The following is an 11,340-nucleotide window of genomic DNA, read 5'->3' as shown; positions in this document are numbered from 1 at the left end:
AGTGATACCCTCATATTTCGGCGTTCTATGTTGACAAAAAAGTATACATTTTCTAATAAAAATAGGGCAGGACAGACAATTTGATCCTAGCCCACCATAAAAATAAAAAAAAACATCCGTTTTGATTTTCCAAAAAAGCTTGATCAAGAAAATAAATTGGCAGGTCATCCTTGTCGGTAAACATAAATCCTGGTTCTAAGGTTATATTATTTTTCCGGTGTTCCTACTCTGATACTGCGCAAACTTTTTTGCAAATTGACGGCAATCGATCATATATGCATGAGATCTATAATTCAAGTTGACTAATAAATAAAATTTGAAGACCGAGAGATGCGAAGCAAGAACATTTCTGTGGATGGAATTTGTAAAAAAAATCCTGATTTGATGCAAAAACAAAAAAAATTAAATTTCAAGCGCGGAGCATTCGCCGGATACGCCCCTTTGACTCCACGCCTGGATTAAATACTCCGTTTGAAACTTTTTCTACATTTTTACCTCAGTAAATTAATATGCAAATTATGTTTTATTTGCAATAATACGGGGCTATCTTTCATATTCCTCAGTTCAACAAAGTGTCGTGATTAGAAAATCTAGCTCAAATTCTCCAAGAAAAGAAAATTGTTTCATATCTCCAACCCGACCATCGCTAAAATGTTTGATAATCAAATTGGCATAACTCCCCCTAAAACTATCGGACAATGCTGATTATTATTGTGTTTCCTCGGGTTCCGTTGTGAAATTGTAGTCGTGAGTTTGTGTAGGACAGACGGACTCACAGATTGACGCCTGACATTTACAGAAGATTTCCCAAAGCAGCCCTTGAATCCCGACGTCATATTGCTTCTACGGTCAAAGGGATATAAATCGCAAATTTCACGCAAAACGCGACGTCACAATTGACGACGATGTAACAGTTTGTGCCATACAATGCGAATAAACAAAAGTGTGATTTCTCTTTAAAGAAAAACACCCAAAACAATTTCTTTAAATAAAAAAAAACAACAACAACCAAAAAACAAAAAACGGCGTCATTTTCATGGTTGGCTCCAAGGGTATTACTGAAATCACTATCATATCCATTCCCACATCATTAGCACCACCCTGGTGTCCAAAATCCGCCATAATTAGTAGGGTTAGAATTTGGATCAGCCTTTAGCGTTACTGGTGGCACAATATCTTTCTTATAACTGTTTAGTCTTTCCTTTAGTTGCCTTAAAATATTAATTTCCTTTAAATGTAGATTGTGCCGTTCATTTGGATCATCTAAAAATAAAAGCAGTAAGCATTTGTAGATGTATATATGACATGTTTTTAACCAATCTCTTCATTCGTAGTGATTTTTATTCGGTTTAAATGCTTGCATAATAAGCATAAAAAATGCTTGCCAAAAAAAGAATAATAAACAATCATAACAATTGGAATTGATTTAAAATGAGTATGATATAAAAAATATGTTTGCGTTTCTAATTTTGGCGAATGCTGGGTAAAAAAACTTAGTCTTTAAACCGAGATATTTTGGCATTTTTTAGTCAGACCGCTAAACTTTTGTCCAAAAGTGTGTTTTGTATTCAGTCCTTGTTATGCATCAATATATCATCGTGAATTGGATTTAACTTATTTTTTGCCTTTTGATTCAACAAAAGATTTATAAAACTTACTTAAAACGTCATATAATTGATAATATCCTAACTCGATTGGTTCCTCGACTTTCCCATCTTCCTCCGAGGTCGGAACAGGGTACCAGCCATTATAAGGACCAGCATATCCCTCAATCAGTTTGTAATTACCGACTCTGTAAATAACAGATCCAAATCATATTCACTTTACAATTTTCGATATGCTGTACATGTATTTCAATGAGTAACTTCTACTCAGCAACATCCGAATCAAATATGTAGGAAGATCCAAGTCCAAGAAAACATTGTATACAAGATGTACTCAAAATAAAAACTATTGAAAAAGTAACCAAATCCCTTTACCGAGAGATTCTGCCATGCGCAATAACATTTGAATGTCGTATCAGAAGCATGTTGTCAATCCAACTCGACCTGTGTTGAACTACTACTCTATCATCATCAACTCTTGATTGTGCAGTAATACAAATGACTATCAGAAACCGAATAGACTTACGGACTGAATTATTTTGTGTTGCTTTATGTCAATTTTAAACTATACAATACAAATCATGTGAAAGACATTAAACTGAAGTCCAAAACCTACACAATGAAATGACATGAAAGAGCGGCAATGTTAAAATGCAGGTACTAACAGTGGGTCTAGGCATGGAAGACATCACAGCTGTTTTTGGTGTTTTGATTTCACATTAAATAGTTGGTGTCTTATTATTTATTACCACTTGAACCATTTAATAATGTATGCAATTGAATTAAGTATTTAATTTAATAATAGGCTAAGGAAGCACTCACCTGATAGCAGCATGACCATTAATAGGCAGCCATGAAGTATCTAGGTTGTAAACGAATTCAGTCCTCCTTGTTGTTTTCATCCCGTTACGTAAACTATCCCAGTGGTTTATTCCATCAATTTCTGGCACTGTTTCAATGAAAATAATGAATTGTCACATGTAAAACAAAAATGATTTAGAATTAGTTTGACGTAAGTTAAAAATTCGAACCTAGGCAGGAAAAATTGGGCGACTGGAAAATTTCAACCGATCAAAAAGAAAGTTAGAATTCAAGAGACATTCAGTTTCATTGAAACGTTCCAGTTCGTTGTGTAATTCACACATGATTAAAACTGCTGGACCTTAGGCAATGCTAAACTGATTTTCCACCATTTTCATTACTACACAGACAGAAAAGAGAAACATATTATATATTACCACAGCGGTGGGTCTAGACGCTTGAAAGGAAGGGGTGCCAGTAGGGGTTCCTTACAAAAAGGGGGTGCTAGGATATCATTTACACTTTTTTGTCAGTTTTAGTCCGGAGAATGCAAATTTTCCAAAAAAGGAAGGAGTCAAGCCCCTGCTCCCCATGGAGCCGCCACTGATTATGAAGGCATTTCGTTTCTTTTGTGTTAATTTTAATCGTTTCTCAGTAGTTTGTTCATTTGTGGTTTCAATTTCCTGGAATTTAGTACAATTTTTACGTTGTAGATTGAAATTTAAATTATTTTTGGAATTTCAGTTCGGGTTCGATGAAACCACAAAAACCACGAAAAATGATGTCATAAATAGTTTCCTTCTTTAAAGAGTAATAGGACAATTATTTGGAAATACGAGTGAATATCAAAAATATCATCACGGGTGCCGAAAAACGCCTAGATTTAACGAGTTTAATCCTCAAGCGTTCTTTGTAGTAGTTATCATATTTTGGTTATTCACGATAACCAATTGATTATCCTATTTATTATATAGATTTTCTTCATAATTTATCTACATTTTCAACATTGATTGATATCAAAGTTGTGACGTTTTCACGAGAGAAAGTCCAAGAGTGAAATTACCGAATTACTACTTTTCGCGCCTTTCTATCCAACGGGGAAATATTGAAAATCAGTACACCGCAAACATTACCTTCTTCACCGCCAGCTGCAGCCAAAATAGTCGGCATCCAGTCAACTGCATGCATCATGCTGTACAAGCATAAAATTATTATCATATCTTATCTTTAACATCGTACGACTACATATTACTACGTACAACGGATATCTATAATACTCACGTAATATGAATATTAAGGCAAATAATATATTCAAATAGCTTAACTAACTCTTCTTCTCATGTTATTTTAAATACTTTCCTTAATTAAGCATTTGTTTTTTAAAGCTTGCATAAAACAAAATAGCAAATACCAAAGTTACTAATTTAATATATATCGCAATTTTTTATATGCTGTACACGAATTCAAAGAAGTCACCTTTCATCAGCAGCATGCTTATTCTTACCATAAATAATCAAGGAGAACAATTATTTTTCTGTAAATTATGTTACAAATAAGTCTTACCCTTCAAAAACAGTCTTCTGTTTCTTTAATCCAGCTCCGTAAACAAAGGCAGCTGCTCGAGTTCCCCCTTCATAAACTGTTATCTTAGATCCTCGTAAAGGATAGTTGTTGCCGTAAAACTGAGGCCAACCACCATTCTGAAATTGAGAATATGAAATAAAAACATCTAAACTTAATGAAATACTTTGATGTGTAAGTGTTTGTAAGAATAATGTAAAATGGAAAAAATCAGAAACATGCATGTCAAAACCGCACTGATCTGACAATATAATTTCACTCAAGGATACTTTCTCTCTTTGCAAAGACCATCATTTGATCTCTGCATCACTTGATTTGCGCAGAAATCTTTTCAATAGAATCTTTAAAAATGAGGTTTTTGACCGAGTTATCTGCCCTTGAAATGTTTATTTTCAGTGCATTTCAATGAAATTGTACCTCAATGGTCCAGCATGATATTGCAGAAACAGTAACAGAACACACCAACACTCATACTGTTCATTTCGTTGTTGCGCTTCCAAGACAATAAGTGATGAGAATATATGTGAAATTGGCACTTTGAAAGAGTTATTATTCATGATAAGGTTTGATTTTGTTGATTTTAGCGGGATATGAATCTAATATTTTCTAAAATTTACATATCTGAATAAAGACAGGACTATCAATCAATAAAATTATAGCATACATGTATTTGAACCGAAAAAGCATTATTTGTTTGATGGGGTTTGATCTACAGTATGAATACCGTCTTCCATAGGCAGTGTCTTAATTTAATATGGAATGATTCAAAGCTCTTACAATTATATCTGATGAGGTTGAATGATCTAAATCAACACTAATATTCGGTTCAAACAAAACATTAGAGATAGAAAGAAATAATGGAACAAGATATTTGAACTAAAGAACCAAGATTAGAAAGGTAATCACTATATAATGTTCCAAGTATAAAGATATACACATACAACACAGAACATGAAATTGTCCAAATATCACTAACAAAGTAACAAATGAAAAATTTTGAAAGTTTTGGTGCGGGATAAAATAAGGACATGACAATATAAGTAATAAAACTCTAGTGGTAATTCCATAATGAGGTAAATCAGTAATCAAAGTTAATTCTAGCAGTAATAGAAATAGAGGTCTTACGTCAGCTGTAAATATAATCAGTGTATTTTCAAACATTCCATTTCTCTTCAATGATTCTGTGACGTTACCAATTGCATCATCCATAGCAGTGACCATACCTGTAAAAATAGAGCGTGTAAGCAAGACGGGAAAAATCGGGACTTTGGAACGTGTTAAATTGCTATTAGAATCATTCAGAGATGTCTGGTTTGACAAGTTTTCGGATTATTCAGGGTTCGGTTTCAGCCGGATTTAATGTAGTAAGAAATGTTTGTGATAAATTACAAGTGTTAAGCTATTAAGCCCGGTAATTCTGAAGTTTTATTAAAAAATGTTGAATATTCGACCGAGTAATTATTTGATGTTACCAAGAGTTGTTAATCTACTAAAACAGTTACTCAAACTTCTAAAAACCTGATAAGCACGTTAATATAATGACACGGAGTGGAGTAGTTTTTTACACAAATGTTACTGCATATACATTGGGTCTTCACATTCTGAGACGTTATATTTACTTGTTTATCAGCGAAAGCTATATTTTTAGCTGGTTGAGTGGTCTAGGGCGCGGTGCGAGTTCGAGTCCCGCGGAGGGAACGACCAAAAATTTGCATCGCAAATTTGACAGTTCTTACATCGATGGGAATTTTTCAGACTCTTCTATATATATGTGTGTGTGTGTGTGTGTGTGTGTGTGTGTGTGTGTGTGTGTGTAAAAACCCTGCCTGAAAACTGTCTTCTTCCTTTGTTCTTTATATTATTGTACATATCTTCGTAATATTTTGGAACCTATGAGTTTAAGAAAAAATGTTAAACTATTAAACTGTTAAGACTAAAAGAGTTCAAATGTTATTTATAGAAACATAATTTAGGACAACGAAAAAATTGTGGCATGCCTTTGACTTGATTAACTTCGGTAAACGTTAGTGAGTACATCCAGATGCATTTGAATATAACCAATAATAAATAAAATGTGATATGTGCGACTCACATATAGTTAACTGAACAGCTACATTCTTAATACAAGTCTTTGTAGGGTTTTTCGCGCATACAGATAATAGGACTTTCATTTTCAAAATTCGAAATAAATCCGCAATTATGCAGCATGTCGTGTATGTCTAGTATATCTGTTCAAGTCTTTAGAACTGGTGTTTTTTCTGTTTTATAGGTGACTTTACAGTCAGCATTTACAATTATCTTTTTTGTATTGTATGATAACAAAACGATTCAGGTGAACACGAATATTCAATGCGATTGAAAAAAACGTTGAAATCACCGACGTTTACTTACAATCGTGTTTTTTTTATAATTGTAAAAAGCTAAAAAGATTTTGAATTATTTTGAATGAAGAACACCTTTGTTATTTTTCTTATAAACACAAACAAGCTTGAGCCCTAAAGCTAATGTTTTCGCGTTGTGTACGATTCTTTGTTATACAATTACCAGCCCAGATAGTAAGAATGTTTAACCAATGTTTAGGTAATGGCACATTGAAAGTAAATATGTAAATATATACTCTACCTGTATAGGCGCATGAACAGATTGGAATGGCAAATACAGAAACATGGGTTTGTTTTTATCATGGCCGGATATAATTTGATCAGCACGACGAGCGTATGCAAACTGAAAGAAATATTAAGAATTACATATTATTTTGTTTAATTATGTAAAGAATGACTGTTGTATTATTTTTCGGTCTATGAAGAAATAACCTCAATCACGTAGTGCACACTTAAGAACCTGCGTAGTAGATTATTTTCAAGTGTGGACAACGAGCATTGAGGTTTTTTCATATAGACCAACAAATATATTACAGTAATTCCTTATAATTTAATTTTAGTATCCAAATTCAACGAGTAAATCATTGAAAAAGATTATGACGTCTGTCATACAATATTTGGTCTATGAGATAAAGTACCAAATTTATCCAATCAGAAAGCGTGTTACTTCTGAAATGATTTTTTTTCTTCAATAGTTGATTTGCAAGCTATGTATACATTTCCATGGCTGTAACTATGACAAAATACTGATGATAGTTATAACGGCAAACCACCGTTCATTCCGTTTATAAATCCAGAGTGGTTACTACAAAAACTTACGGTTGAATAAGCCCGAATAGTTACTACGGCAACTTACCGTTGAATATGTGTCTGGTTTTACTGGTTTCTTGTTATCTCGAAAGTCTGATCCGCCTACTGTCAAATATAAAGACGTCAGCTTTCATAATATAAATCATTTTCGTAAACATGTATTAGCAGTAATTAATAAGTATGGCTGTTTTTATTCCTAAATAGATCAGGTAAAAGAGGAACAGGATTCAAGATTCTAGGTAGACCAAATCCAGGATGACGAAAGGCCAAAAATAGCGAGAAGAATGAAATGTAAGGAGCCAAGTTTAAAATTGCCCAAACAAAAGAAAGAAAAATATAGATATGAAGAAGACGAAAATGTTCCAACCACGTATAATACTTAAACGGTTATTCTCTTATTTTGTTCCGCGCATCAGCAATTATCTTGGTTAAATTATCATAAAGTGTGAAAAAAAGTTTGGTTTTATTATGGTCTAATTTCGATTTCATTTCGTCATAAATGCACGTTGATATACTTACAAATAGTATAGTTAAAGTAGTCTTCTTGACCATTGTAATATCCATAAAATGTATCAAACCCTCTGTATGTTGGAGTACATTCCCATTTACACATACCAAGATGCCACCTAAGTATAACACATTTCCCAAAAATGATCCAATTTCATAAGTGAGTGGAAATTGTAAGATAAATGCAACTGTATCGTACTAAAACTTGTTCATAACTCGTGTAAAAAGTGTTGTTAGTTAAAGTATAGATTACATGTATATCATGTTCAAAATTTTCGAAATCAATGGCCCGTACAGAAATCCAAATTAAAAGCATCCACGAGTAATGGTATGTTTTTTTTATAATCAGAAAAAGGCAGAGTTGGCCCAATTATTTCGTCAATTCTTTTTCAGAAAATAACAAATCTAGAAGCTAAATAAATATATTAAATATATCATTCATAGTATAAATGCAAATATTTAATTCATGGTATGTATGTAATAATATCAATTTCAATTCTGCCATTTTTGCCTCCATACATATTTTTAAATTTGAGAAAAATCTTGCTTTATTTTCAAATAACTAAAAACAAATGTGAGATTTTATTTTTTTTCAGTTTACACAACAGACGCAATCATAATGATACGATCACAAAAGGGTATACAGGTATCTATGCATTACTTTCCAATAATATGTGTATTGTATCCAAGATCTTTCAGTTTCTGTGGAAGAAATGTTCTGTTCAGTGGTGCACATGATGGTGCTTGTGGTAGCAATGCTCCGCGCTAAAACGTCAAGAAGTGAGAGTGAAAAATTAATCATAAACGTGCTCCTACACAAATGCTCAAGTTCTTATAAGTATTTATTAGCCTGTCGCGTGAAAACTGACAGAAACAAAACATATTTCTATAAATTAAAATTAAACATGCACTATACTATTTCCCCTTATTTTCCTGTTGCATGGGGTGTTAACCAAGTCCTTTTAGTTTCTGAGGAAGAAAAATGCGATTTAATGGTGTAAATGACGGAGTATGAGGTGAAATCAACCGGTTCTGTAACAGGACAAACAGAATAATCATTTTTATTTATTTATTTTTTTTTATTATTATTATTTATTTATTTTTATTTTTTTTTTATTTTTTTTTTTTTTTTTGGTGTGTTGGTTTTCAAATATTAAATCGAGCATTTCGTGGTATTAAAAAAAATTAGAACCCTTTTCTGCGGAACAAAAATTCTAACATCACCAGCGACTTCTCCTTAAATGCTTCCAGTACTTAACATAATATATATGTAAATAATTATAAGCTACACACAGCACAACATCCTATATTTATATTAATTGAAATTACAAATTCGTGCGTAAATCGTAAGATAATCGACTTACATATGACAATGCGCGAATAATGATTACATTGTAACGCTTGATAAGCATATAAAGTATTATTCATACAAACATCATCACGAAGCAGTAGTACGTACGATCTTCAAGCGTGGCACTTCTTCGCGTGTACTTAAACATATTAATTCCGTATTTGGTTAATTGCATGCTTTCCTGCATGGCATTAATTTAAAAAAACATACCTGCAAACCAGACTTGAATGGATAAAAACCAGACAAAAACGCATTTCTCGATCTACAAAAAAAACATTATGTATACTAGTATTTACCCAAAAATCCATACTGAATATCAAAGATACACGTTTAGATGAACGTATCAAAATGAACAAAAAGGCGGTTCCTGGGAAATTATAAAATGAACTAATTTTCATTGTGAAAGCATTTGCAAGCAAAATATTGTATACTAATCACAACAACTTACGGTGTGCATACTGGTTGTACATACGAGTGGTTTAATATCATTCCATTCTTTGCAAAGTAGTCGATGTTAGGGGATATTATATCAGGATTGTGAAATCCAACATCATTCCAACCTGTGGATGGAAAGTTAATAATCGGAAAATTAACGTCACAAGTTATATTGATTGTGTCATACATCGTAATAATCTGTAAGAACGTGTTATCAACTGCATCATTTAGTTTGATTGTCATCATTTTATTAAAGGTAATAACGTCGACCAATAAAAAAGTCAACATACGAATAATATTGATCATTTTGTTGGCTAAAAAAAAAGAATGAAAACGCCGAGGCTTCGCTATTTTAATTTACACGTTTAGTAAAGTAACTGATCTCAAAGTTAAGCAAAGAAAAAACCATTGAAATCACATTTGTTCAAAAGTGCTTATGAAAACATATTGAATCTCTGAATATAATTATTCCCTTGGCTTTGTTGAAGTAGAATATGGCCCGCGTTTCAATCACTAAAATGTACGACATCTTTGATAAAGGACAGATCTGCAAAATCAGTCTGATATGAAAGAGTTATAAAAAAATCAAGATATTTGGATACAAAAAAATAGAAACGTACTACTTACCTAAATCATCAGCAACTATAAATAAAATGTTTGGCTTTTGGTCCGCCGAGACAACAACTAATACAGCTACCAGCGTTAACATTACATACGAAAGTGCCATAGCCCTAGTCTGTATAATCATGAAATGTGAGCAACATATATAACATATAACATGCGCGCTGAAATACAGATCCCAGATGGAGACATACAATAAAAAAGACTTGCATAATTTTCATTTATTAATATAATTTCTTATACCCCGCTATATTCGTACCCAATGTATCTTCGACCACAAACACACCTGTGGTCAGGTTTAAAGGACTTTTGAGGCCCAAATTAGACTCACAGACGATAGCAAATAACCCCACCACTAAAAAACCAAAAACAAACAAATAGACAAACAAAAACATAAAACAAATATCTGCACACATTAAGAACATCTGATTATCTGTTAAGTAGAGATAACTATGTAAATGACAATAAAACACAATAAAAACTGTTGGATTTTCAATGTGGATTATCTCCTAAGAGCAGATAGATTGGAATGGATAATTTTGCATTTCATCATAAAGACCTACAACTTAAATAAAAATATGTGAAGTCTATTTTTGGTTTCTCACATTTAACAGAATTTTCACGATTCTTACAAATACTGATACTTAAGAACGGGTTTCCCAGGAAAACATGTAAAGTAAGAAGTCATCTAAATAACTATGTCAACAATATAAACAAGCACCATTCTAAAATCTTATGTAAAATCTTCTGAAATTACAAATTCAAATTCTTTATTGACACAAACTCATAATCCAAAACATGGTTATGGTCCAATGGCAATGACAATACAAACAAACAGTAATGTAAACTAACATGTTGAAGAATCAAACATATATAATATGATAATAATACAGTTTTACATTATAGCTTATTACTTCTTATATCAAGGCAATCTGTAATATAAATAGAAATCAGTTTCAGGAAGTGCCCTGAATTATAATTAAACATTAGATTTAAAATTAGTTTGGAATTTTTATGCTCATTACATGAAGGCGTACGTTAAATACTTACATTTCAGATATGAATGATCTATGTGAATAAATAAATCACTGAAAATCGATCAAGATATTTTTTTATCCTATTACATCTTTCAGTGTATCATGTGTATAGTATTATCAACACATTGTCGTTTCAGTCAGTGATCGGCGTCCTACAATATGACCTCAATTAAAGAGAAAATCCACATTGTGACCTTGTAGCGGTTTTGGAA

At 32.3% G+C, this 11,340-nt stretch overlaps 1 protein-coding gene across 4 annotated transcripts; it reads right to left on the bottom strand.

The window, feature by feature from the left end:
- Positions 1–940: 940 nt before the first annotated feature.
- On the bottom strand, positions 941–11,297 carry LOC148602932 (arylsulfatase B-like). Of its 4 annotated transcripts, none has more exons than XM_088552615.1 (15): positions 11,142–11,297; positions 10,098–10,206; positions 9,484–9,595; positions 9,246–9,297; positions 8,346–8,449; positions 7,697–7,803; positions 7,224–7,282; positions 6,609–6,710; positions 5,813–5,876; positions 5,112–5,209; positions 3,969–4,105; positions 3,539–3,597; positions 2,427–2,553; positions 1,659–1,792; positions 941–1,263 (listed from the first exon to the last, which is right to left on the bottom strand). In XM_088552615.1, the coding sequence occupies exons 2-15, from the start codon at positions 10,195–10,197 to the stop codon at positions 1,091–1,093; spliced, it is 1,428 nt and encodes a 475-aa protein (XP_088408741.1). In that variant the 5' UTR covers positions 10,198–10,206; positions 11,142–11,297; the 3' UTR covers positions 941–1,090. The 4 variants fall into 4 exon arrangements, with proteins under 4 accessions (XP_088408741.1, XP_088408740.1, XP_088408739.1 ...); XM_088552614.1 differs by having other exon boundaries at positions 10,098–10,201; positions 11,142–11,293; XM_088552613.1 differs by lacking the exon at positions 11,142–11,297 and having other exon boundaries at positions 10,098–11,009.
- Positions 11,298–11,340: the final 43 nt, after the last annotated feature.

Source organism: Perna viridis, chromosome 11 (assembly GCF_037379345.1).
Source record: "Perna viridis isolate PV_CMFRI_1.1 ecotype Kerala chromosome 11, ASM3737934v1, whole genome shotgun sequence".
Classification (NCBI taxonomy): domain Eukaryota; kingdom Metazoa; phylum Mollusca; class Bivalvia; order Mytilida; family Mytilidae; genus Perna; species Perna viridis.
Note: the sequence above shows the minus strand (reverse complement) of the source record. Positions and strands in the feature narration are given on the sequence as shown.